Below are 26,609 nucleotides of genomic sequence, written 5' to 3' on the forward strand. Positions count from 1 at the left end.
GGCCCGGTCGGGAGGCGGCGGTTACGATTGGTTGCGATGGCTCACGGCTCCGCCCCTCGACGGACGCCTCCTCTCTCATTGGCTGGAGGCGGGTGGCCAATCAGGGGAAAGAGTGGGAATTCCGGGCCTCGCCGCCGTCCGGCAGGGGGCGGTGTGGGGCGCGCCGGGTCCGAGCCGGGTCCGAGCCGGGTCCGAGCCGGGTCCGAGCCGGGTCCGAGCCGGGTCCGAGCCGGGTCCGAGCCGGGTCCGAGCCGGGTCCGAGCCGGGTCCGAGCCGGGTCGAGCCGGGTCCGAGCCGGGTCCGAGCCGGGTCCGAGCCGGGTCCGAGCGGGGGGTGTCACCGGGGGGGGGGCTGGCGACAGCAGGGGGGGTTTGGAGGGGGTCCCATTTTCCTGCGGAGGGGGCTGGAAACAACAGGGAGGGGTTTGGGGGGGGGGGGGGTCCCTGTCCCTGGAGGGGTGGGCGGCAGAACAGCAGAGAGGGGTTGAGGGGGGGGGTGTCCCATTTTCCCTGGGGGGTGTTTGGACAGCAGAGAGGGTTTAGGGGGGTCCCATTTTCCTTGGGGGGGGCGGGCACAACAGCAGGGAGGGTTTGGGGGGCCATGTCCCCTCGGGGGGGGGGCTGGCATTATCGGGGAGGGATGGGGGGGGGTGTCTCATGTTCCTGGGGGGGGCAGAACAGCAGAGAGGGGTTTGGGGGGCTCATGTTCCTGGGGGAGGGGGGGGGGGCTGGAAACAACAGGGAGGGGTTTGGGGGGGGGTCTGTCTCCCCTGGGAGACAGGCAGGGAGGGATATGGGGGGGGTCCCATGTTCCTTGGGGGGGGGGGCAGAACAGCAGAGAGGGTATGGGGGGGTCCCATGTTCCTTGGGGGGGGGCGAACAGCAGAGAGGGGTATGGGGGGTCCCATGTTCCTTGGGGGGGGCAGAACAGCAGAGAGGGGTTGGGGGGGCCATGTCCCCTCGGGGGGGGGCTGGCATTATTGGGGAGGGATGGGGGGGGGTGTCTCATGTTCCTGGGGGGGGGCAGAACAGCAGAGAGGGGTTTGGGGGGGCTCATGTTCCTGGGGGGGGGGGGGGGGGCTGGAAACAACAGGGAGGGGTTTGGGGGGGGGGTCCTGTCTCCCCTGGGAGACAGGCAGGGAGGGATATGGGGGGGTCCCATGTCCCTGGGGGGGGGGGGGGTGGAGGGGGGGCTGGAATCTCTTTGGGAGGGGGGCCACGACCAGAACGGAATAATCCCCCGGGGGGAGGGGAGGAAGGTGCTGGGGGGGTGCTGGCGTGGTGGGGGGGGGGGGGAGTGTGTGTCTGGGCTGGTGCCCCCCCCCCGCCTCGATGGTCACCCCTCCACCAGTCCTTCCAGACTCACTGGCCATGTTTGGGCAAGCGGCCGGGCCCGGGGGGCTGCTGGCCCCCCCCAGCGCCTAGCCCGGGGAGGGGGGTGGGGGGTGGTCCCAGAGCCTGGAGGCCATAAATCCCCCCCCCCCGAAACCCAACCCCGGCGGGCAGTTGTCACCCCACTGGGGTTTCAGCGACCCCCCATCCCACCTGCCGGGGGGGGGGGGTGTGGAATTTGGGCCAAATTCCTGCGGGAAGCGGCCACCATCGGCTGCTTGGTGGGAGGGGGCCGGGAGCGGGGCCAGTATGGGGTCCCCCAAACTGGGAACAGGGTCCTCCAACTGGGAATGGAGACCCCAAACTGGGCCCACGGTTCCCTGACTGGGAAGGGATTTCCCAAACTGGGCGCCTGGCCCCCAAACTGGGAATGGAGTCTCCAAACTGGGAATGAGGTCCTCGAACTGGGAATGGAGTTCCTAAACTGGGAAAGGAGTTCCTAAGCTGGGCAGGGGTCTCCAAACTGGGAATGAGGTCCCCAAACTGGGCATGTCACTCCCAAACTGGGAATAGGTCCCCAAACTGGGAACAGAGTCCCCAAACTGGGTAGGGGATCTCCAAACTGGGAATGGGGTCCCCAAACTGGGAATAAGGTACCCAAAGTGGGGAACGGGGTCCCCAAACTGGGCACACGGTCCCCAAAGTGGGCACACGGTTCCCTAACTGGGAATGGATTTCCCAAACTGGACGCCTGGCCCCCAAACTGGGAATGGAGTCTCCAAACTGGGAATGAGGTCCTCAAACTGGGTACACAGTCCCCAAACTGGGCAGGGATCTCCAAACTGGGCAGGGGGTCTCCAAACTGGGAAAGGAGTCCCCAAACTGGGCACACGGTCCCCAAACGGGGCAGAGGGGGTGCATGTCATTCCCAAACTGGGAATAAACTCCCCTAACAGAATGGAGTCCCCAAACTGGGAATAAGGTCCCCAAACTGGGCAGGGATCTCCAAACTGGGAACGGAGCCCCAAAACTGGGAACAGAGTCCCCAAACTGGGAATGAGGTCCCCAAACTGGGAATAGGGTCCCCAAACTGGGCAGGTATCTTCACACTGGGAACGGAGCCCCAAAACTGGGAACGGAGTCCCCAAACTGGGATGGCGTCCCCAAACTGGAAACGAGCTACCCAAACTGGGAATGGAGTCCACAAACTGGGAATGGCGTCCCCAAACTGGAAACGAGCTACCCAAACTGGGAATGGAGTCCACAAACTGGGAATGGAGTCCCCAAACTGGGCATGGGGTCCCCAAAGAGGGCGGGGGGGGTCGCCGGCCATGCTGGTGACACTGGACAAGGAGCACTGGAGCCGAGGGACGTTCCTGTCCCTTCCCGGGCTGGATCCGGTGGCGGTGACTCAGGGCCGGCCGCGGTGGCATCCTGTCCCCAAATGGCGTCCCCTCGGCCTGGCACCGAGCCCCGGACCTCCGGTGGCCACCAGGTCTCCATCCAGGAGACCTTCAAACCCCTTCGGCCGGGGGCAGGTTTTGGCCCCAGGGGTGGGATGTGACCCCAGGACTGGGGTGCGGGGGGGGACGGGACACCCCCACGCGCAACTCCTGTTTGTCCCAGTGCCACCAGTCCCAGGGGACCGGCTGTGGGGCGAGGAAGGAGCTGCTTTGTCGGCGTTTCCTCCGGCTGTGAGTCACCTCCTGCGCCCGCTGCCCCACGGGGTGGGTGCTCGGGGGGGCGCTGGGGTGCCCTGGTTTGGGAGGGAGGTGTGTGTGTGGGGGGGGGGGGGTTGTCCCCCTGTCCCCGTCACCGGCTCGGCCCCATTGCAGGTGGGGAAACTGAGGCACGGGGCTGGCGGGTGGTGGCAGGAACCGGCCCAGCTGCTTCTCACGCCACAAGCCGTGTCCTGGCCATATCCCCCCCCCACCCCCACCCGGTAATGATGGGTCACATCAACAGGCTGGGGCTGGGGGGGCGGGGGGGGAGGAAGGGGCTCCCGGGGTGCTGGGTGGCGGTGGGGGGGTGCCACGTTCCCCCTCTCTCCCCCCCCCCCCCCCCCACCAGCCGCTGTGGCACAAAGGAGAGTTTTGGGGAGGTCACGGCGGGGGGGTCGGCTCTGCTGCCGGCTGGGAGTGTGGGACCCCGGGGGGGGGAGAGGGGCATCACCTCAGGGATGGGGGGGCATGGGCCCGGGGGGGGGGTCATTGCCCCAGAGATGGGGCCAGGGGGGATGCATTGCCCCGGGGATGGGGGTGCATCACCCCAGGGGGGGTTCATTGCCCCAGGGATGGGGGTACATCGCCCCGGGGGGGGTCATTGCCCCGGGGATGGGGGTGCATCACCCCAGGGGGGGTTCATTGCCCTGGGGAGGGGGGTGCATCACCCCAGGGGGTTTCATTGCCCCGGGATGGGGGTACATCGCCCCGGGGGGGGTCATTGCCCCGGGATGGGGGTACATCACCTCGGGGGGGTGCAATACCCCAGGGATGGGGTGAATTGCCCCGGGGGGGGAATGTCATTGCCCTGGGGATGGGGGTACCTCACCCCGGGGGGCTTCATTGCCCCGGGGATGGGGGAGCATTGCCCCGGGGGGGGTTCATTGCCCCGGGGATGGGGGGTTACATTTCCTCGGGGGAGGGTTCGTTGCCCCAGGGATGGGGGTACAACACCTCCGGGGGGGGTGCAATGACCCAGGGATGGGGGAGCATTGCCCCGGGGGGGTGGTCATTGCCCTGGGGACGGGGGTCCATCGCCCCGGGGGGGTTCATTGCCCTGGGAGGGGGCAGCATCACCTGGGGACGGGGATCCAACACCTCGGGGGGGGTTCATTGCCCCGGGAATGGGGGTGCATCGCCCTGGGGGGGGTTCATTACCCTGGGGATGGGGGTTCACTGCCCCAGGGATGGGGGAGCGTCGCCCCAGGGACCCCATCGCCCCCCCCCCGGCTGCTGACGGACGGCCCCAGGCGACATTCCCCGCAGGGTCCCGCCGTGGGGCTCGGCCGCAGGCATCCGTGCCCCCCCCGCCCCCCCCGATTTGGCAGCAGCTGTCGCGGCTCTGGGGCACGGGCGCTGCCGGGGGGGGGGCGCGGGGGGGTGGGGGTGTCACGGCCCAGCAGCTGGGCGAGCCCCCGAAAACGGGGCAGCGCTTTTATAGCCGGCGGGAGCTATTCGGGGGAGGGGGGGGGTGTCTGACCTAGGTGAAGGGTGGGCGAGGGGGTGACCGAGTCATTCCGCCAACCCCCCCCCGCCCCCGGTATGTCCCCCCCGGGGGGTGTCGCGGGAAGGGACGGTGCTGACCTGGGGTGGCCTTGCTGGGGAAGCGGCGGGGGGGCGGGGGGGCGACCCCTCCCTGCCCACATCCCTGCCCTGGTCTTGTTGGGGGGGGGGGACCAGCCTGCCTCACCCATGTGCGTGTGGGGGGGTCCCCATCGTTGCCCCCCCCATGCATGGGGCTATGTCCCCACCATGCATCCCCCTCGGGGACACCCCCCCGGGGCACGGTGGCCCCGGTGTGGCTCCTGCTTGCCCGCTTTTAGCATCTTTTTTTTTTTTTGGGGGGGGGGGGGGGGGGGGAGAGGGGGAGAGGGGCCGTTCGCGCCCCTCTGCCTGTATTTTTAGTCCTTCCCTTATAAGGTTCCCATGATTTTTTGGGAGCTGGGAGCGGAATGAAGTCATCGCTGAGGTCATCCTGGTGTGTCGTCCCCCCCCCCAACAATCCTGGCTCGGGCTCACCCCACAGGGAGTTTTTGTGTGGGCTCCATTGAAATCCCCCCCCCCCCCGCCCTCCATCCTTCCCCCCCCGCCCCCTCCATCGCTCTCTCCCGGCCCTAAAGGAAACAAAACCCTTCCCCGGCTGGCGGGGTGCCAGGCTGTGGGGGGCTCTTGAAGCCCACACAACCCCCCCCCCCCCCCCCACCACCACCCCATGGCCACGGCCCCCGGGACCGCCCCCCCCCCCGCCCGTGCCCCCCACCTGCCCCCTGGCACACGCCTGTGTGTGCTTTCCGTCCTGGTCCCCAAAACTAGCCTGTGTGAGCTCAGCTTGGGTGGGGGGGGACACAGTGGGGGGGACACCGGGGGGGTGGGTTTCGGTCTGGGGGGGGTGCCCGGTGGGTGACTGAGCTGCAGCCCCACACGGGAGTCAGGCATGGGGGGAACGGGGGGTGCTTGGTCCGGTCGGGCTACACTGGGTGCCATTGGGGCACGCTGGGTGACGGGGGGGGACGACACGCCTAGTCCCACCAGGGACACGTTCGGTCCCATCAGGGACAGGCTCGGTCCCATTGGGGACACACGGCGTCCCATCAGGAACACCCAGTCCCTTTGGGGACACGCTCGGTCCCACCGGGGGGGATGCTCAATCCCGCTGGGGACACACTTGGTCCCCGGGGACATGGTCAGTCCCATTGGGGACACATTCGGTCCTACTGGGGACACAATCAGTCCCATCGGGGACACATTTCATCCCAGTAGGGGCATGCTCAGTCTCATTGGGGACACACTCGGTCCCATTGGGGGCACACTTCGTCCCCGGGGACATGCTTGGTCCCACTGGGGACACACTCGGTCTTATTGGGGACACACTCAGTCCCATCAGAGACATCCTTGGTCCCACTGGGGACACTTTCACTCCCACCAGGGGCATGCTCAGTCCCATCGAGTACACGCTTGGTCCCATTGGGGACACTCAGTCCCATTGTGGGCACACTTGGTCCTGTTGGGGACACGTTCAGTCCCGTTGGGGACACATTCGGTCCCACTGGGGACACACTCAGTCCCATCAGGGACATGCTTGGTTCCATTGGGGGCACACTCAGCCCTGTTGGGGACATGCTTAGCCCCACTGGGGACACATTTGATCCCATCAGGGACATGCTCAACCCCATCGGGGGCACATTTGGTCCCATTGGGGACATGCTCAGCCCCATTGGGGACATATTTGGTCCCATCGGGGACACATTTGGTCCCACCAGGGGCATGCTCAGTCCCATTGGGGACACGCTCAGTCCCATTGGGGACATGCTCAGCCCCACTGGGGACACATTTGGTCCTGTTGGGGACACACTCAGTCCCATTGGGGATATGCTCTGTCCCATTGGGGACATGCTCTGTCCCATTGGGGACACACTCGGTCCCATCAGGGACATGATCAGTTCCATTGGGGACACATTCGGTCCCGTTGGGGACACATTTGATCCCGTCAGGGACATGCTCAGCCCCACTAGGGACACATTTGGTCCTGTTGGGGACATATTTGGTCCCACCAGGGGCATGCTCAGTCCCGTTGGGGACACGCTCGGCCCCGTTGGGGACACACTCGGTCCCATTGGGGACACATTTGGTCCTGTTGAGGACACACTCGGTCCCATTGGGGATATGCTCAGTCCCATTGGGGACACACTTGGTCCCATCAGGGACACGATCCGTTCCATTGGGGACACATTCGGTCCCGTTGGGGACACATTTGGTCCCATCAGGGACATGCTCAACCCCATCGGGGGCACACTCGGTCCTGTTGGGGACATGCTCAGCCCCACTGGGGACACATTTGGTCCTGTTGGGGACACATTTGGTTCCACCAGGGACACGCTCAGTCCCATTGGGGACACGCTCAGTCCTGTTGGGGACACACTCGGTCCCATTGGGGACATGCTCAGTCCCGTCGGGGACACACTCGGTCCCGTTGGGGCCACACCTGGTCCCGTTGGGGCCAGGCTGGGTGCCATGGATGCCCACTTGCCCACACCTCGCAGCCCAGGCCCCCGGCAGCCATTCCCCCCCCCTCCCTCCCCCACTGACCCCCAGCCCTCGGCAGCCTCATCCCATCCTCCTCCTCCTCCTCGGGGTGAGGAAGGGGCTCCCCCTCCCTATCCCCCCCCCCCCGCCCCCCTCCATCTGTCCCCCCTCGTCGCTTTGTCAGCACGGGCTGGAATGTGGATTAATTTCGGGAGGAATGTCACCCCCTGCCTCGCTCAGCTCCTCGCCCGCCGCCGGCTCCCCCCCCGCAGCCTCCCGCCACCCCCCCCCCCCCTCGCTCTCGGGGACCACTCGGGGGGACACTGGGGGTCTCAGGGAAGGTGGTGGTGGTGGTCGGGGGAGGGGGGGTGGTGGTTTGTTTTCCCGGTGCTGCCATCGGCCGCCGCCGCGCTGACGCTGCCCAGGCCTCGCCGAAGGGGCGCGCGGGGGCCGAGGGCTGATTGAACGCAGACTCGGCGCCCGATTAAACTAATCGGCGAGGTTATTTATTTTTATTATTTCTTTTTTTTTTTATTACGGTGTTCGGAGCCGTGTGATTTTAGCCTTAAAAGGAAACCGTCGCCCTTTCGGGCAGGGGAGGGGGCCGGGGGCTTCGCGCCGAGGAAAGCAGATAAACGTCGGGTCCTTATCGGTCCCTGGCTCCGAGCATCCCCGGGGCGCTGGCACGGGGACGGTTGGGCTCAATCCGGCGCGTGGGTGAGCCGAGCGGCTGGTCCCCGAGCACCCAAGGAGCCACGCTGAGCTCACCCGTGGGTGCGAGCCTGTCGGTCCCCAGGGATGCCGTGGCAGCCCGGGTCCCCTCGTCCCCTCGCCAGGGTTGACTCAGCCCTTTGCCCGGCATAAAGGAACCCATTCTCCTGCCGGGAACTGATTTATGCGGCTCTTCCCGCGCCGTCCCCACGCCCGGCCGCACAACGGGGCGATTGAGGCCCCCCTCGGCTCCCTGCAGCTCCCCCCCAGTAGCCAGCACCCTTTGGGAGAGGGGACAAAGCCGGGTCTGGCGGGGTGACGGGGTCCCCGCTGCGATGCCGGGGGTCACCGGCGCTGGGTGGCCGCATGCTGCCCCGTGGGCAGCCGGCCCGATCCGGGCAGGAATAGCGGCGGGTTTTGCTGGCTCATCGCTGACGATGCTGGCACGGGGACAGGGTGGGCTGGCATCCCGTCCCGCTCCGGCCAGCCAGCCCCACCGGCACCCGGGCAAGTGCCCGGCCAGCAGCGGCATCCGTTGGACCCTGGGGATGGGGGAGCATCATTCCAGGGGGGTGCATTGCCCCGGGGATGGAGAAGCATTGCCCCAAGGTGGGGAGCATCACCCTGGGGATGGGGAACATCACCCCAAGGTGGGGAGCATCACCATGGGGAAGGGGAGCATCACCCCAGGGGGCTGCATTGTCCCAAGGGTGGGGAACAGCATTCCAGGGGGGAGCATCACCCTGGGGATGGGGAACATCACCCCAAAGCAGGGAGCACCACCATGGGGAAGGGGAGCATCACCCCAGGGGGCTGCATCACCCCAAGGGTGGGGAACAGCATTCCAGGGGGGGAGGATCACCCTGGGCATGGGGAGCATCACCCCAAGGTGGGGAGCATCACCCTGGGGATGGAGGAGCATCACCCCAAAGCAGGGAGCATCACCCTGGGGATGGGGAGCAGTGCCCTGAGGGCTGCATCGCCCCAAGGGTGGGGAACATCATTCCAGGGGGGAGGATCACCGTGGGGATGGAGAACCATCGCCCCAGATGGGAACATCACCATGGGGATGGAGGAGCATCACCCCAAAGCAGGGAGCACCACCCTGGGGATGGGGAGCATCACCCCAGGGGGCTGCATCGCCCCAAGGGTGGGGAACAGCATTCCAGGGGGGAGCATCGCCCTGGGGATGGGGAGCGTCATTCCAGGGGGGTTCATAGCCCCGGGGATAGAGGAGCATCATTCCAGGGGGCTGTATCACCCCAGGGATGGGGAAGCATCACCCCAGAGGGGGAGGGGGGTACATCACCCTGGGGGTGCAGGAGCATCATTCCAGGGGGGTGCGTTGCCCCAGGGATGGGAGAGCATTGGTCTGGCAAGGGGGGGATTCATTGCCCTGGGAAAGGGGGGGTACATCGCCTCCGGGGGGGTTCATTGCCCCAGGGATGGGGGAGCATCGCCCTGGGGGGGGCCATTGCCCCAGAGATGGTGCCAGGGGGCTGCATTGTCCCAGGGATGGGGGTGCATCGTCCCGGGGGGGGTGCATTGCCCCAGGGATGGGGGTGCATCACCCCGGGGGGGGTTCATTGTCCCAGGGATGGGGGAGCATCGCCCCGAGGACCCCATCCCCAACCCATGAAGACGGACAGCCCCAGGCACGATTTCCTATGGGAAAACAGCCTGGAAATGCAACCCCCCCACCCCCAGGGGAGCCCCCCCCAGACCTGCCCCCTCCCCTCCCACCCCCCATACCCCCCCGAGGCCGTGGGAATGAGGAGAGCGGGGCTGCAGCGGGTCCGGGGGGGAGGACGAGGCTTTTATTAAATTAACGTCAAGGCAGCGAATACATCGGCGTGGGGCAGCCCCCCCGTGCGTCGGGGCTGGGGACGCCGGGGTGCCCTCGCCCCCCCCCCCGAGGCGCTGGGTCCCGGGGTGCAGAGCGTGGGGGTCCCCAGCCTCCAGCTGATGGGGCAGATACGCTGCCAGGGCGGCGGGGGGGGGGAGCGTCGAAGTGGGGGGAGATTGCAAGCAAGGGGGAAACATGGGGTTTAAATTAAATACAGCCACGGCAACCACCCCCCAGAGGGGGCACAAACTGCGGCTGGGGTCCCGGAGCAAGCATGCGAATTTTTGGGGTGGGGGGGGGGAGGGGAGGGGGGTTTGGGAATTGGGGGGGGGGTGGGGGAAGTGAGCTCGGTGGTTCTTCACTCTGCCAAAGGGGTGCACAAAATCCACGCAAAAGGTGTTAAAAATCGTTAAGGAGATGGGGGGAGCGTTAGGCGGGGGAAGGGAGGGGGCTGGGGTTTGGAGGGGAAGGGGCTACCGGAGGGGTGTCCCCCCCCACCCCCGCTCCCATCGCCGCCGTCACTCGTCCCCCGAGGACCAGGGCTCCTGCTCGGCTCTCAGCCGACACGCCGGCGGCTGGTCGGGCGCGAGGCGCAAGACGTCGTCCCCCAAAGAGGACGGCACGGGGACGGCGTCGGCCCCGCCGTGTTTGCCGCTGGGGGTGGCATCGGTCAGCTTGGCGGCGGCATCGGCGGGGGGCCGCGGTTGCGTGCCCCCGCTGGGCTCTGCGCTCTCATCGGGGACCTCCTGCGCCGGCCACGCGCCGGCGACGCCGTTGGGCACCTCCTCGGTGAATTCGGCCAGGTCTTCCAGGCTGGCCTCCCGGTACAGCCCGTTGGCGGCCCCAGCCAGACCCTCCGGCCCCGGAGCCGCCTCCGCTGGTGCCTCCTGCACCGTCGGCTCCTCCTCGCTGGACGAGGCGGGTGAAGACTCTTCCTCGGCATCCCCGGGGAGCTGGGACCCGCCGGCATCCCGTTGCCCGCCCTCGGCCGCCTTCACCCCCATCACCAGCTCCTGGTTGAACTCCAGGGCTTGCTCGACTATTTCCAAAATATCTGAGTCTTTCACGACGTCCGCCGGCACCTTTGCGGAGGGATCGGCCGCCTCTGGGCTTTCTTTAATCATCTCCGGAAAAACTCCCTGCTCCGGCGCGGAGCCCGGCTGAGGCGGGTCGGCCTCGGGGGGCTCCTCATCCCTGTCTGGGGGGGGACTGTCACCGGCTGGTGCTTCCTCCTCCACAGCTGGCTGCTCATCCGCCGTCTGCGCCGCTTGGTCGGGCAGCGGAGAAACCGGCATCACCCGGGCTTGGAGCCCTGCCGGAGGGATGGACGCAGCCACGTCCTGGTGAGCTGTGCTGGGATCCTCCTCCTCTTCTTCCTCCTCTTCCTCCTCCTCCTGCCCCACCGGCCCTGGGAGCGTTTCGACTCTGCCGCCATCGCTCTCCAGCTCGACCGCGCCATCGAGCTCCTCGTCCGATTCAGCAGCCAAACTCTCCCGCAGCCCGGAGCCTCTGGCTAATGACCCCGCGGTCCCGGGGGAGACGGGATCCGCCTCGGGAACAGCGGGGCCTTCCTCCAGCTCGGCGGTAAAACCCCCAGCATCATCCTCATCCTTGTCCTTTGGAATCTCGGCTTCTTCTGTGGGCATCTTCGCATCTTCATCTGCTTCACCAACAAACGCCTCGAAGTGCCCTTCGTCCTCTGGCACCGGAGATGCTTCTCCGGGAGCTTCCAGCTCATCTTGGCCAGCTTCGGTTGCTTCAACTTTAATTTCTTCAAAGTCCTCGGAGATCTCGGCTTCCTCCGAGCTGGAAACCTCTTGGTTGGGAGCAGAGACCATGAAATAACCTTCCTCCTCCTCGGCACCCTCTGCCGCGGGGGCTACCTCCGTTCCTTCCTCCTCTTCGCAGCTCTCTGGCACGGTGGGAGTTGGCGGCTTGTCCTTCCCTTCCAGCCACCCTTCATCCTCCGGAGTTATTTGGGATGCGGGACCTGTCTCGGTGGTTTCCTCAGTCTCTGGAGGGTTTTGGCTGGGTGTGACCGCAGCCAGCGTCTCCCCATCGTAGAGGCGCAATGGCGTGCTGTCCGGCAGCGTGTCCTCCAGCTCCACCCTCCTGCCTGTCCCCGGCGCCGGCTCCGGCTCTCCCCATCGCCCATCCTCCTCCTCCTCCTCCTCCTCCTCCTCCCGCTCACCGCTCTCGGTGCCGTCACCCGTCGCCTGCTGCGGTGCGGCGGGGACGGTGCCACTGCTGCTCTCCCGCTGGCCTGCCTCCAAGTCGAGCTCCTCATCGGCATCCTCATCCTGCACCTCCCATGGCTCCTCCGCAGCCTCGGCCGGCTCCTGGCTGTCCCCTTGCCCGGGGACATGGATGGGTGCTGCCTGGTCAGGCTGCCCCACGGTGTCCTCCTGCTCATCCCCTGCCAGCCCCGGGGCCGGCTCAGCGCCTGGTGGTGGCTGCTGCTGGCTCGTCCCTCGGCTCTCGGCAGCTTCTTCGTCATCTTCCCGGGTTTCCTCCAGCTCTGCCGGCGACACGCTGCTGTCTCTCTCCTCGCTTTCCAGCCCTCCTGCGCTTCTCGGGGTGTCATCCGCCCAGGCTGGCTCTTCCGTCCCCAGAGCCCCCTCCGTGTCCTCTGCTGTCACCTCCCACTCCTCTGGAGGGGGCTTTTGGCTGCTGCCCTCATCCCTCCCACCCCAGCGCTCCTCTCCCGGCTCTGGCTGCTCCTCCTCCCGCGTCTCTTCCCCAAAGCCGGTTTCCTGCAGGTCCTCGGGCTCCTCCTGCCCCAGGGCTTCTGGTCCCGCAGCCTCTCCTGCCCCGGGGTCTTCTCCTCCCAGCGCCTCCCCGCTGGCCTCTCCCTTTTCTCCCTCACCTTCTTCTGCTCTGCCTGGGTCCTCCCCTCCCATGGCATCTTCCACAGCCCCCGACGAAGCCTCTTCTGCTGGGGTGGCCTCATGGATGCTCAAGGGCTCCTGCTCCAGGCACGGCTCCTGCTCCGGGCACGGCTCCTGCCGCCTTTCCTCCCCTGCAGCCAGGTCCATCTCACACACGGGCATTTCCTGCTGCTCAAACTTTTCCTGCTCCCCATCAATGAAGTCCTCTTCCGGGTGACTTTCCATGGGCAAACCCGGGTGGCTTTCCACGGGGACAGCAAAAGCAGCTTCGATTTCTCTCTGCGGGGACTCCCCTTCTCCCGCATCCATCCCTTCGCCCTGGAAATCGCCATCGTCTGGTCCCCTCTCCTCCTCGTCCTCCGAGGGGTGTGATGCTTCCATGCTTGGGGCATCCTCCTCATCCTCTGGCTCTTCCTGGCTGGCCCCAGTCTGGCCAGGGCCACTGGTGTCCTCTTCCTGGGCCACCACTTCTGGTCCCCCTGGGCTCTGCACAGCCGGCATCTCCTCCTCCCACACTCCCGGCTCTTCCGGGCTCGGGGAAGCCGCCGCGCCGCAGGGATGCGATCCTGCACCCAGCCCCTGGAGCACGCCTTCCCCAACCCTCTCCTCCTCTTCGGGGGCTTCGCCATCCCCGCCACCCTCCGAGGGGTCTTGCCCTTCCCCGGCCCCTCCGCGAGCCTCTATGGGGGGCACGGGGCTGGGGGGACGGGCGTCCTGGGGGGCCCACGCGGCGCCGAGCGGGGGCTCTTCTTTGGGCTGAGCATCGTCATTCATTTCCTTGAGAGCATCCTCCAGCGCCTCGCTGACCAGCTGGGCTGGGTACCGCAGGCTGCGGGTGGGCACCGCTCCCGGGGGCTCGGCGCCGGCATCGCGGGTCTCCGCCGCGGCTCCGGGCGCAGGATGCTCCTTCCCTTGGCTCATCTCACCCCCGTCTCCCCCTGGCCAGGCAGGACCCTCTCCCCCCGGGCTCCCCGGCTCCGGTGGCACGGGGCTGGGGGGGTCCAGGGAGAGAGAAGGGGCTTTGCCGGGCTGCGAGGGGCTCGGCGTGGGGCGGCCGGGGGCACCCGGCTCCTTGGCTTGCGGTGCCGTGGCATGGAGGACGGAGCCGATTTTCTGGAGCTCCCTGGGGCTCTGGATTTTGGGTGTCAGAGCGTCGCTTCGGGTTTTTGCCGGCTGCCCCCTCCCCTCCGCCCGGGGGAAGACGGAGGGGCTGGTGCGGTGGTCCCGGGGCAGCAGCCGCCTGGCCTCGGCGCTCGCCGCCGCCAACTTGCTGCCCCCGCTCACCTCCAGCTTGAGATCTGCAATGGGCGAGGCGGGGAGCGCCGTCAGCTTGCCAAAAAGCCGCTCTCTGGGCTCCCCCCATCCCTCCCCGGCCGCCCGGGGTGGGGGCCTCTCGCTGCCCGCTGCCCCCTCTCCTATTTTTAACCAGCCCCTTCCTGGCAAAGTGGGAAATTCCTCACTGGAGCTCAACTGATGCTCCGGCGCCGCGCGGGGACGATGCTCCGGCGCGGTCAGGTCTTGCTGCTGGGTTGGGGTTGGGGGGGTGGACGGAGAAGTCGGGGTGGGGGGGGAGAGCGTGGGTGCCAGGCTTTCCTTGGTGGTTTTTATTTGGAGGAAAACGAGAAACGCTCGGCTTGTTACGGCAACCCCCGCGCTCCGGCTGGGCACGCGGCTGCCCTCCCGGCCTCCCCGTGAGGGGGAGGAATGGAAGAGAAGAGGCGAAGCGGCAGATAAGCCCTTATCTGCGCGGCGGCGGCGGTGGCGAGGCCCGTGCCAGGACACCCCCCCCACTCCCCCCCGCCGCTGCCCGCTGTTCGCACCTTCCTATCGCGGCCAGGAAAACGCTCGTGTCTATATTCAGCCTCATCCCCCCCGCCCCACCCCGCCACCTCCGGCTACCCCCAGCACCCCCGGCCCCCAGGGGGGGATGCGGTGGCCAGTGCTCCCTTACCTCGCAAGCCGTTGGCCAGTTTGTATTCCCCGGCTGGCATCTGCAAGCGGGTGCTCTCCGCTTCCAGCAGCGTCCTGCGAGGAGAAGGAGCGGGGTGGGTGCCGGGGGAGGGGGGGGGGGGGGGGGGGTGAGTCGTGGAGGGTGGGGGGGGGGATGCCTGCACCACAGTGAGCACCAAGCAGCTCCCCGTGCCCCCCCTCGCCCTCCGCCCCCAGCACACCCCGCAGGGCTACGGCGGATGCTTTGCAGGGAAACTGAGGCACGAAGGGGCTCCGGATGGTTTTGCTGCCGGTTCCATGCCCGTGGTGGGGGGGGACGGGACCGCGGGGGGAGTGGGGTGGGGTGGGGGAGCGGAGCGGCCCCCCCTTGCTCCTGTTTCCCCTCCCATCCCCCTGTCCCCAGGATTAGTGTCCGCGCCGGGTGACATCATGCTCCGGCGGAGGCCCCTCGCCTGGGCTGGGGACAGCCCCTATTCTCATGCTAATTGTCCCCCCAGTCCCCTGGCAACCTGCCTTTGTCTGGGGCCATCTGGAAGGGCTGGAAGGGCTACACAAGACCCCCCTTGTGCCCGAGACCCCCCCCCTGCTTGTACCCGAGACCCCCCTTCTTTTAGCCAAGACCCCCCCCTACCCTGCGCCCACCGCCGTTGCAGGGGTCGTCCCCAGCTCCCTGCGTGGGGGAAGTGGCTGGTCCCCAACCTGGTCCCCAACCTTGTCCCCAACCTTGTCCCCAGCCTTGTCCCCAGCGGGGACCTCACCTGTAGGTGGCCACTTCCAGGCTGAGGGACATCTTGAGGTGCATGAGCTGCTGCCGGTCCTCCAGCACCTGGGCGATCTGTCCCCGCAGGCTCTGCTTCTCCTGCTCCAGCGCCTCCATTGCCAGCTGCGGGGCGGGGGGGGACAACGATGGGACACATCAGGGACACCTCAGCCCTGCTGTCCCTGCCGGACATGGGACCGCGCTGGTGGCTCTTGTTTCCGCCCGGTGCCCCGTGGGATGCTGCGGGGGTTCGGGGTGGGGTGGGCTGGGGGGGCTGAGGATGGGGAGTTGGGGGGGTGAGGAGAGGAGTGGGGTGAAAAGCGAGGGGGAGGCGGGTGCCGGAGGAGGGAGGAAGGGCCGGGGGGATTCGGGATTGCAGGACACCGGGCTGGGAAAGAAGCATCTTTTGGGTGAGTGACCAGGACGGTGGCACCCTCGGCTCCGTGACCAGTGACTGGGGTGGTGGCACCCTCGGCTCCGTGACCAGTGACCGGGGTGGTGGCACCCTCTGCTCCGTGACACCCTCGGCTCCGTGACACCCTCGGCTTCGTGACCAGTGACCGGGGCCGTGGCCCCCTCTGCTCTGTGATCGGTGGCCGTGGCCGGTCCCCGGACCTGGAAACAAAGAGGGACCCTTCCCCGGGGCGGCATCCGTGCCCTCCCCGGCATTTCCAGCCCCATATTTCCACACCCCCCCCCGGGCTCCAACCCCCCCCTCCCTCCCGCAACCTCCCTCCGCTGAATTACTTTTGCAGCTGTTGGGTTGCAGCTGCAGCGAAGTCGGTCGGAGTTTAATTCCTCCCCGCGCCCCCCCCCGCCCCGCTGCCTGCACCCAGACTTGGGGCTGGGGGGGGGTGGGGGGTGGGGGGCAGCAGGCGGGGGCTGCCGTCCCCCCGGGGGTCTCTGGATCCCATGGGGACGTGGAGCAGCATCCCCGGGCAGGGTGGTGGGGGAGGACCCGGCGTCTGGGTGCTGCTCCCCTGCAGCAGGGTGGCTCCGGGTCCCTGTTGCGAGGGGGAAAAGGGTGTCCCTGAGCCACCCCCCCGCCCCCCCCCGGCCCTTCCTCCCACCCTCCCCAGCTTCCTCTCCATCTGCAGCTCATCCAGGGCCACCCTCCCTCCCTGCCCCGGGGTTTTCTCCCTCTGTCTTGCCTCCCTCCTACCCATCTCCCCCCTCCCTTTGTGGGCGGTGGGTGCCCTGAACACCCCCCCAGGCACCCCCAGCACCCCGCTCTCCCCCTCCCCAGGGGACCGGCTTCCCCCCGCAACCGCCTTCACCCACCTGGAACTTCTCCGCCTCCCCGCGCTGCTCCTGCCACTGCCGGGCCAGGTTCTCCTCCAGCATCTCCTTCCGCGCTTTGAGCCCCACCAGGTCCTTCTCCAGGTGCTGGAGCTGCAGCTGGCTCTGCTGGTTGTCCTCCACCGCCTTCCAGAGGTTCTCCTTGGCCTGGCAGAGGGAACCTTCCAGCTGCGACACCTCCGTCTTGTAGGTCTCCACCGCCCCTTTCCAGATCTCTGAGAGCCTCTTGGAGTAGTCCTCCACCTCCACCGGCTGGAAAGCCACCGGAGCGCATCGGAAGCTCTCCAGGCTCTGCGAGAAGCTCGCGATCTCCTGGTCCAGCCCTGCTTTCTCCTCCTCGTGCACCTCCAGCAAGGCTTCCACCTCCTTCTCCAGCTGCACGGCTCTCTCCTTCAGCCAGATCTGCGCCCTCCTCTCCTCCTCCAGCTCCTTCCTGCTCAAGGAGAGCTGCTTCTTGGCTTCTTCTCGGGCCGCTTGCTCCTTCTGGCACCTGCTTTTCACCTGCTGGACCTCCTCGTAGAGGTTGTCCCTGGCCAGCTCAGCCGTGCACTTCTCCCTGAAGGCGTGATCCAGCGCGTCCCGCAGGGCTCGCAGCTCCTCCTCGTACTTGGCCCGCCACGAGTCGCCGGCGGGGCTGCCCTTGGCGCTCTGGATTTCGGCTCGCAGCACCTCGTTCTCCTCCTCCAGGAACTTGACGCGGGCCAGGTAGGCCTCCAGCCGCTTGTTGAGGTCCCACATCTGCAGGGACTCCTCGCCCAGGGCTCTCGCCCCAGCGAAACTTTCCGTGCTCAGCATCGGGGCTGCTGACGGAGGATGCCGGGGCTCAGATGCCGGCGTTGCCGGAGGATGCCGGAGGCTCTGGAGAAGTGGGAAAGCACAGGGAGGGAAGCGAATGGCTGGGAGCGGAGGGGAGCGCAGCTATTCATACTCAGCCGGGCGAGTGGGAGGCCCCTGAGACCCGGGCGAGCAGCTGGGCTTAACTCTTCCGCAGCCGGGGCCGCTTCCAGCCCCACGTGGGCTCGACGCCGGATGGGATTTCCCAGCCCTGAGGAAGGGCAAAGTGTTTCTCTGCACTTCGGGAGGGTGGTTTGAGGACTTGGATCCTGCCCCCAACGTGGCTCGGCTGGGAAATCCACACACACACACACACCCCCCCCACCGGCAAAGCTGGAGCGCCATGTGGGGTGCTGTGGGGCTCGGCACGGAGGGCGGGGGGGTGTCCAAGGGCGGGTTGGCAGATGCCCGTCCTGGTGGGCTTGGCTGCGGGCATCCCTCCCCGGTGGTACGCTGGCCCCGTGCCACTCCGAAACCCGGGGACCACGGGAACCCAGACGGAGCCCTTGGAGGTTCTCCCAGTCTCGGGAGGGGTGATGGTGGCACTGGGGACACCCGGTGCCCCTCGGCGCCCAGGGCAGTTTTGGGCTCAGCACAAGCCGTGGCCTTGAATCCAGGCACGGGGGGATGGCGGGGGGCACTAGGGCGTCATCCCTTCCTCCCCCCCCGCCCCATCCTCGGGGTGCTGCATCCAGCTGCGCGCAGCTGCGATCCTCTCTCTTTCCAGATGTGCGGGGCGGCGGGAGCCCGAGGGGGGACTTTCACCCGCAGCCTCCGAAACTTGGCCAAGCGCCGGCTCAACATTTGGTTTCGTTCACAGCTTTCACCCGCGCGGCCGAGCCGTCATGGGGGGGGGGAATGTGGGTTATGAATCGCTTCGCGGGGAGCGTTTGGGGATTATTATTTTTTATTTTTCTCTCTTTTTTTTTCCCCCCTCCAGCTGATTTAGAAGGGGGCGGGGGGAGGGCAGCGGGCTGGCAAGGTTTAAAAATCCAAACCGGGGAGGTTTCTGTGAACAAAAGAGGCAGGAAAACATCGTTTGGGGAGAGATTTGTTGCCAGCTTTTTCTCCCCGTCCTCCCTCTCCCGGAGGGATGGTGGTTTTCCCACGGCGGGGGGGGGCGGGGGGGGGGGCTGTCCCCGCTCTGCCCTCACCAGGGCAAGGAGGAGAAGGGTAAATGTCCCCTCCCGAGCCGTCGCCGGGGCGAGCTCCTCCGGAGAGACGAGCAACAGTCCCCTCTGCTGGCAAAGGCCACCCAAAACCACCCACAGCCATCCCCGAGCTCCTTCCAGCTTTACACCATCCGGGAGCTGGCGGGGTCCCAGCGTTCCCCCCCAACCCCCCCCCTCCTCCCCCCACCATCTGGGAGCAGCAATAAAAGGGTCCCTTTGGACCTTGGCACGGCAGGGAGCGGGTTTTGCCCGGACTCTGCCCCATCCCAGCGCCTGGTTGGGGGGAGTGGGGGGGTGGAGGGGGGTGGGGGGGGGGACACCCCCGGCCTGGGGGTCCCCGAAGGCATCGGCTTCCCGGCTCATCTCCGGCCAGACATCCCGTCTGGCTCCCCGGCCCCGGCCCCGGCTCCGCTTCCCCGCTCGCAGCCGGGACTCAGCCGCCGCTCGGCGGCCCGGGGAGCGCCGGGGTCGCGTTAATCCACCTCCGGGTCCCCAGAGCTCCCGGCGGCGCGATGATGGAGCCTTGCTGTGCGCCTTCCTCCTCCTCCTCCTCCTTCTTCACCCCCCTCCTCCTTCTTCATCCTCCTCTTCCTCCTTCAGCCTCCTCCTCCTTCTTCATCCTCCTCTTCCTCCTTCACCCTCCTCCTCCTCCTTCATCCTCCTCCTCCTCCTTCACCCTCCTCCTTCTTCATCCTCCTCCTTCATCCTCCTCATCCTCCTTCACCCTCCTCCTTCTTCATCCTCCTCTTCCTCCTTCACCCTCCTCCTCCTTCTTCACCCCCCTCCTCCTCCTTCATCCTCCCCCTCCTTCATCCTCCTCCTCCTCCTCTTTCACCCTCCTCCTCCTTCTTCACCCTCCTCCTCCTTCTTCACCCCCTCCTCCTTCTTCACCCTCCTCTTCCTCCTTCACCCTCCTCCTCCTCCTTCTTCATCCTCCTCCTCCTTCTTCATCCTCCTCCTCCTTCACCCTCCTCCTTCTTTCATCCTCCTCCTTCACCCTCCTCCTCCTCCTTCTTCACCCTCCTCTTCCTTCTTCACCCCCCCCTCTCCTCCTCCTCCTCCTCCTTCATCCTCCTCCTTCATCCTCCTCCTCCTTCTTCATCCTCCTCCTCCATCCTCCTCCTCCTTCACCCTCCCTCCTCCTCCTTCATTCTCCTCCTCCTCCTCCTTTCCATAGCGCACCCACTCCGGAGCCGGCCGTCCCCGCTGCCTGGCTGCTCGGCTGTTCCACCAGCTCCCAGTTTCCTCCTCCCGTTGGGTGCCCGTGGGGGTGACTGGGTGCCCCAGGGCTGCCCAAGGGCCACCAGCCCCCAATATTGGTGTCTGCCGCAAGGCAGCCCTCGGTGCCCGTGGCTACATCGGGAAGCACCAGGGGATGGAGGTTTGCTTCCTCCCTGGCCTTGCTCCCCTCTTCCTCCTCATCCCTTTGCTTTGCCTTTCCCCACTGTCTCCCAGTCCCCGCTCCCTCAGCCAGTGCCGGGGCTCGCTGGGACAGCCCAAATCCTGCAGGGAGGACTGGGCATCCCCAGGGGGACAGAGGGATCACAGCACTTCCCTGCCTGGGGGAGGCTGGGGGCAGAGCTGGGGGGGGCACCCCGGGGTGGGGGGGGTCTGTGTATCCCTTCCTTCTGCGGGGTGCTGGGGGTTGGGAGTCACTTGGGATGGGGACACCTGTGTCCCTGGGGGATGCTCAGGGTCAGGAGCCCACCTGAGGTAGGGACATCAGCGTCCATGGGGGATATTTAGGGTCAGAACCTCCTGGGATGGGGACGTCTGTGTCCCTGGGGGATATTTGGGGTCAGGAATCTCGGGAAGTAGGGACACTCATGTTCCTGAGGGATGCTTGGGGTCAGAACCTCCTGGGATGGGGATATCTGTATCCCTGGGGGATGCTCGGAGGCAGGAACCTCTCAGGAGGAGGGATGTCTGTGTCCCTGGGGGGATTCTTGGGTTTGAGACCCACCCTGGGGTGGGGACCTCTGTGTCCCTGGGGCACGTTTGAGGTCAGGAAACCACCCAAGGTAGGGACATCCATGTCCCTGGGGGATGCTCAGGGTCAGGAGCCACCTGAGGTAGGGGACATCCATGTCCTGGAGGGATGCTCGGGGTCAGAACCTCCTGGGAGGGGGGTGTTTGTGCCCCTGAGGGATGCTCAGAGTCAGGATCCACCCGGGGGGTGGGGACATCAATGTCCCTGGTGGATGCTCAGAGTGAGGAACCTCTCAGGAGAGGGATGTCTGTGTCCCTGGGGGGTGCTTGGGGTTGAGACCCCCCCCCCGGGGTGGGGACCTCTGTGTCCCTGGGGGCTGTTTGAGGTCAGGAACCACCCAAGGTAGGGATATCTGCGTCCCTGGGGGATACTGGGGGTCAGAACCCTATGGGATGGGGATGTCTGTATCCCTGGAGATGCTCGGGGTCAGGATCCCCTGAAATGGGGATGTCTGTGTCCCTGGGGGAAGTTTGGGGTCAGGAACCACCTGGGTTGGGGACATCCATGCCCCTGGGGGATACTTGGGGTCAGAACCCCATAGGATGGGGATATCTGTGTCCATGGGAGATGCTCAGGGTCAGCATCCACCCGGGATGGGGACCCCCATGTCCCTGGGGGATGCTCAGGGTCAGAAACCCATGGGATGGGGACCCCCATGTCCCTGGGGGATGCTCAGGGTCAGGATCCACCCAAGGTGGGGACATCCACGTCCCTGGGGGATGCTTGGGGTCAGGATCCCCTGGGATGGGGACATCTGTGCCCCCCCATCCCCACGGAGTGCTCGAGGGTGGTGGTTCGGCAGAAGCAGGGGTTTGTGGGGGTGGCAGGTTTGGGGGTGACGCAGCCCCGCACCCCCCGGCAGCGCGTGCCACCCCAGGGTGGGGGCCTGGCAGGGTGACGGCAAGCTTGGCACGGGGTTCATGGCAGGCACTGCTACGTGGCTTCGAGCAGGGCTGGAGGGGAAGGAGGAGGAGGAGGAGGAGGAAGCACAGCTGGGCACTGGGGCCCTTCCAGCCTGGCCGCAGCTGGGGGCTGCCGGGGGCTGCTGTTGTTGGACAAGGTCCCCCTGGGGCCCGACCCCTTCCCATGCCCTTGGCTGGTGCGGGTGGGAGTGGGGCAATGGGAAGGGCTGGGAGGTCCCCGAGGTCTCTGGGGCTGCAGGCCGGGATGGGGATTCTCTGATGGCTAATAAAGGTTGTGCCCTGCCGCTCCTCTCCCTCCTCCCCTGCCCCCTGCCGGGAGCTGGATGTGCCAAGGGCTTTGTCCCACCGATGTCACCAGCCAGGAGGGACCAGAAACTGGGAAGGCACAGGGAGAGTGGCAGCCCTGGAAGATCCGCTCTGAAAACCCGAAACCCCGGCAGCCGGGATGGGAACATTTGTTCCCAATTAAGCTGGGGGACGCTCCTTGCTGAGCAGGCACTTTGCGCTTCCCCCGGCCCTGAGCCTTTCGCCGCAAAAGTGCAGGATGTGACCTCATGGGTCGGGATTAGGGGCGCGGGGGGGGGGGGGGGGGGGGGGGGGGGCAGAAGATGGGGCAGCCTATGGATTTCACCCCTGCTTGTCCCGGTGGCCATCCGTCCCGGTGGCCATCCGTCCCGGTCCCGCACGGCGAGGCGGCTGCCTGGAGGGCAGAGCGTTGCGGTGTGAATGCACCGCTAACGAGACCGTCTCCGCCGCCCGTAATTATTTCCCAGGGCGACGAATGATTAATTCTGCTCAGGAGCCTGCGGCTTTCTGCAAACTCACCCGAGCAATTATCTGGCAGGCGCCGCGCCGGCCCCCCCCCCCCCCTCCCGGCCGGAGGATGCTCCGTGCCAGAGAAAGTTGGAGCGAGATCTGGATTAAAAAAAAATCCCCGGGTGCTGCCCTTCTCCCCAGGGGCTCGGATCCGCAAATGAGGGTCCCCAGCTGCACCCCGGCCCCCACCAGGGCACCCCTACATCCCCCCCAGGAGCAATCTGCAAGCCGTCAGACCTAAAGATATATTAATTATCCTGGGGTAGTTATCCCGTGAGGTAGATGCAGGTGGGTAAACTGAGGCACGGCGCGCCCTCTCGGCGGGACCAAGGTCGGCTGTGGCTGTGGGTGTGGGGCCGAGAGGTCGGGTCTGGCTGCTCCTACCACCCTTTGGGGGCTGGCGAAGCCCCCGGGTCCCTTCAGCCCCCCCCCCCCCCCGGACCTCGCTGCAAAGGGGGTTTTGCATGACAAAGCCTCCGCTGGCTACCGGGACCCCCCCCACTCCGTGGCCGCCTCCCAATCCAGCTGAAGCTGCTAAATATCAGAAATAAGCACCCAAAGGTCATTCCTGTGCCGTGGAGTGGGGGGGACGGGGACGGGACACCCCCCCCCCACCCCCGCCTTGTCCGGCCGGGTTTTGGGGGATCCGGCGCCGGCTGCTTCCCCCAGTTCTGCTGCACTGGGATAAATAACGTGTCCAAGTCGAGCATCCTCCTCTCCCTGCGCTCGGCATCCCGTGCTGGGTTTGCCAGCTGCCAGGAGGGAGGGAAGGGGAGGGACGAAGCGCCTTGCCAACACGGTAATAATTTTTTTTTTTTTTCCTCCCCCCCCCCTCCCCTCCTTAATTAGGGGAAGGAATAAATATAAAAGGAGGAGGGAAAGGGGAAGGGAAAGGAAGAAAAAAAAAAAAAAAAGGAGCCGAGGACACGGACACACACACAGAAGACTCCTCTTTTCTCGCTGCCTGCACTTATGCCTGGCGGAGCTGGTTCCCAGCCGTCCTGCCAACCTGCTGCCGGCCGCTGCCTGCGCTGCCCCCCAGGAGCCGCAGCTCAGCCCCACACCGGGGGCCCGGGGAAAGGGACTCCCCCCGGCCGCAAAGAAGGACCACCGAGGGGCCGCCGCCGAGCAAGGTGAGAGGCGGGGGAAAGCGTCGGGCTCGGCCCGGGGTCAAGCCGCCGTACTGCGCTATTTCACGGCAAGAGCTCGTTTCACCTCCGCGCCGGCGGAAAGTAAAGCGGGGAGCTGAGCCGGCGTGGGGGTGCCCACGGTTTTCCCCGCGGGATGCAGGGATGGGGTCGGGGGGGAAACCACAGGGCATCCTCCTGCCCTGCAGCGGAGGATGCTGGAAGCTGCTGGTCGTCCCCCCCCTCCCCCCAAAATGTCCCGCTTCGGGGAGGTTTGTCCTTGTCACCGACACCCCCCCCCCTCCCCCGGGAGCACAGCATCGCGCCGCAAGTATTTTTTTTTTTTTTTTTTTTTGGATGGATCAGCTTGTACCGGCGCTGGCTCTGCAGCCCTGGAGGCAGAGCGGGGACCGAAGTGTGTGGGGGGTGGGGGGTGTTTCTTGCGAAGTTGGATGGAAAAAAGGACTTTGGTGCTGCCCGGCCGCCGCAGTCTGGAGCCCAGCCCGTCTCCCTGCCCCGCCGGCCTCGAAGGCTTTGGGGAAAAGGGGGATTTTTGGGGCTGTTTCAGCAGCCGCTCCCACGGAACCCTCATTTTGGGAGAGCTGCCGGAGGGGCTGCGGTGTCCCGTCACGGGAGGGGGGGGCTCCCCGTCCGTCCTGCGGAGGCTCTGGACGGGTCCTTGCCCCAAGGAGGCTGCAGTCAGGGTAGCAGTAGGAAGGGAAACTGAGGCACGGAGCTGGGCAGGGGCTCGCACAGAGAGCCCGGGGTCCGGCTCCCCCCTCTCCTGCCCCCGCTGCGCTCCGTGGGGAGGGTTTCAGGGTCGCGGAGGGGCTGGGGCAGAGCCCAGGGTGGGGGGTGTCTGTGGGGCACTGCCGGATCTCCCCGTCCTCCCCCCGCTCTCTCGGCTCTGACAGTGTCCCAGTGCGGGGACAGGCCGGGGGAAAACAGAATAATTTGGGGGGGCTTTTCAAGGCTTTTCCCCACCGAGCAGCCCCAGCTTGAACCCCAAGTCCCCTGTAGGGTGCCCCGGGCTGGGGTAATTTGCTGCAAACCCCTTCCCCCCCGCCCCAGCTAGACCATTTTGTCCCCGGGACTAGGGGGCTGCCCTTGAGGATACTCCCCCCACCCCGAGGACCGCTTTTGGCCGCGGCCGCCTCCTTTCCCATCACCGACTTGTCCCGTCCCAACCCAGAACCTGTTGCTCTTCCTTTCGGCTGCTGGAGGGGTGGGAAAAGCTCCCTCTGCCCCAGCCCGGACCCTTTTCCAGCTGCTGGGGGGGTGGGAAAACCGCAGCAGCTGGATGCTTTAAGGGCTGTTTTTCATGGGATGGGTTTAGACGGGGGAAACTGGGAGCTCGGATCTTTCCTCGGGGCGCTGGGATCTTGTGCTGGGAGCGAGGAGCTGCCAGTCCGCTGGGGGCGGGGGGGGATGTGTGTGTGTGTGCAGAGGGGCTGGGGAGCCCCGGTTTAGCGGGTCCCACCTGAGCAGCGGTGCCGAAATCTGGGACACCCCCCCACACACACCCCGCCCCATCCTCCACACTTCTGCCCCACCCCGTGCCTCAGTTTCCCCACTGGGAAAGGTTGGGATGGGGGTGCAAACCTTCGCGCCCGCGTGCGACACGCTCACCCCTGGTCCCTGGGGGGGGTCCCCAAGGGGTCTGCTGCCACCCCCACCCCTCCCTGCGGGACTCTGTCTCCCCAGGGACACCCCCGGGCTCCCCTGGACCCCCTGCTGTGGGGGGGGGACGACACATCGCGGCAATCCCAGCCCTGCAACAAGGAGCCCCTTTTTCCCTGCTGTGTTGGGGGGGGTGTTCTGGCAGCCGCAGGGACCCCCCCGTTGTCCCCACCTGCTTCCGGACTTTTAAGCTCTGCCAGCAGCTGGTGCCAAGAGGCTGCCGGGCGCTTCCCGCTGCATCCCCCCCCGCCATCCCAGGGGACCCACCGTGTCCCCCGGCCCTGCCCCGCTCCGGGGACCCCTCCGGGCACGGCTGTACCCCCGGGATGGGGATGGATCCTGGACGCAGGGAAGGAGGTGGGGCGGGGGGGTGGGTGTGGGGGGGGACGGGATGGGACGGGACACACGGATACAGGGACAGCCACGTGCGTGCCGTGCGTGGATGGGGACATGGGTGCGTCCGGCTGGCCGGGGTGTCCGAAGTCCTTTGCCAGTGGGGACGGGGTTGTCCGCTTGTGCCTGGAGCGGGGCCAGCCTCTGCCCGTGGCTGCTGACTCATTCTGCAGCTGAGCATCCCTGGAAAGCCACCGCTCCGCTGCCTGGCCCCCCCCGCCCCCCCCCCCCCACCCCGCACTGCTCCCTCGTCGTCGTCCCCCCCCTCCCCGGGCTCGCTGCGGGCTGGCAGGGCACCTTGTAAGCCGGGATGAGGGACCGTCACATGGAGGGGACAAGGGGACCCTTGGAGGAGAAAGCCCCTCTCCGGAGATGGGAAGGGATCGGGCCCCCGGCTGTGTGTGTGTGTGTCCCCCCCCGCCTTCCAGCATCGCCCTGGACCAGGCGCCGCAGCCCCGGGTTGGAGGAGCCGCCTCCGAAAGCGGGGCCGAGCTCAGGGGAGAAAGAATCATCGCTCCCGGCCCAAAAATAGACTTCAGCTCCATTTTCCACCTGGTTTCCCACGGAAATGGAGGTGACCCGGCCCCGCCGTGTGCGTGTCCCTGTCACGGTCCGTCCCCGGCACCTCCGAGGTTTTGGAGACGATCGAGCCCCACGAGCCACCACCTTTTCCCCCTCTCCGAGCTTTTTGGCCACCGTCCCCTAGCCCTGCTCCCAGCTTTCCCCTCCTGATGTGTGGGCTGAAGATTTTTCCGTTTGTGGCAAATAGGAGAAAAAAAAAAAATAAAAAAAAAAAAAATCAAAGAAAAGCCCCAAAAATCCAACCCCAAAGCCCAAACATGACGTCTGAGAGCCTCTTGCCGTCACGGGACTCCAGGACCTCAGAGCATCACCCACAGGCAGGGTGAAACTGGGTTTGGCCCTCTCCGTGTCCCATTCCCAGTGCTGGCACACTGGTCCCAGGCCGGGAGGGGAGCGGAGGGGGGGGGGGGGGGGCACGGGAGGGGAGCAGGAGCCGCTCACCCCAGTTTGCCCCGTTCCCGCGGAGTTTTATCGCTCGAATTTCCTCCCCGGGGCTTGGCGGCTGCCGCCGGCCGCGGCTCACGCCACCGCGGCGCCTTGGGAACGGGAAGAAAAGGCGCCCG

General features: G+C 66.6%; 2 protein-coding genes across 2 annotated transcripts; one reads left to right on the forward strand and one right to left on the reverse strand.

The window, feature by feature from the left end:
* Window positions 1-7,629: 7,629 nt before the first annotated feature.
* Window positions 7,630-9,467, forward strand: LOC128901062 (uncharacterized). Its single transcript, XM_054182833.1, has 2 exons — window positions 7,630-8,436; window positions 8,676-9,467. The coding sequence occupies exons 1-2, from the start codon at window positions 8,122-8,124 to the stop codon at window positions 9,423-9,425; spliced, it is 1,065 nt and encodes a 354-aa protein (XP_054038808.1). The 5' UTR covers window positions 7,630-8,121; the 3' UTR covers window positions 9,426-9,467.
* Window positions 9,468-10,061: 594 nt separating this feature from the next.
* Window positions 10,062-17,438, reverse strand: NES (nestin). Its single transcript, XM_054182944.1, has 4 exons — window positions 16,512-17,438; window positions 15,229-15,353; window positions 14,472-14,545; window positions 10,062-13,818 (listed from the first exon to the last, which is right to left on the reverse strand). Exons 1-4 carry the CDS (start codon window positions 17,322-17,324, stop codon window positions 10,151-10,153), a joined length of 4,680 nt encoding a protein of 1,559 aa, XP_054038919.1. The 5' UTR covers window positions 17,325-17,438; the 3' UTR covers window positions 10,062-10,150.
* Between the last annotated feature and the right edge of the window lie 9,171 nt (window positions 17,439-26,609).

Source organism: Rissa tridactyla, chromosome 23, assembly GCF_028500815.1.
Source record: "Rissa tridactyla isolate bRisTri1 chromosome 23, bRisTri1.patW.cur.20221130, whole genome shotgun sequence".
Taxonomy (NCBI): Eukaryota; Metazoa; Chordata; class Aves; order Charadriiformes; family Laridae; genus Rissa; species Rissa tridactyla.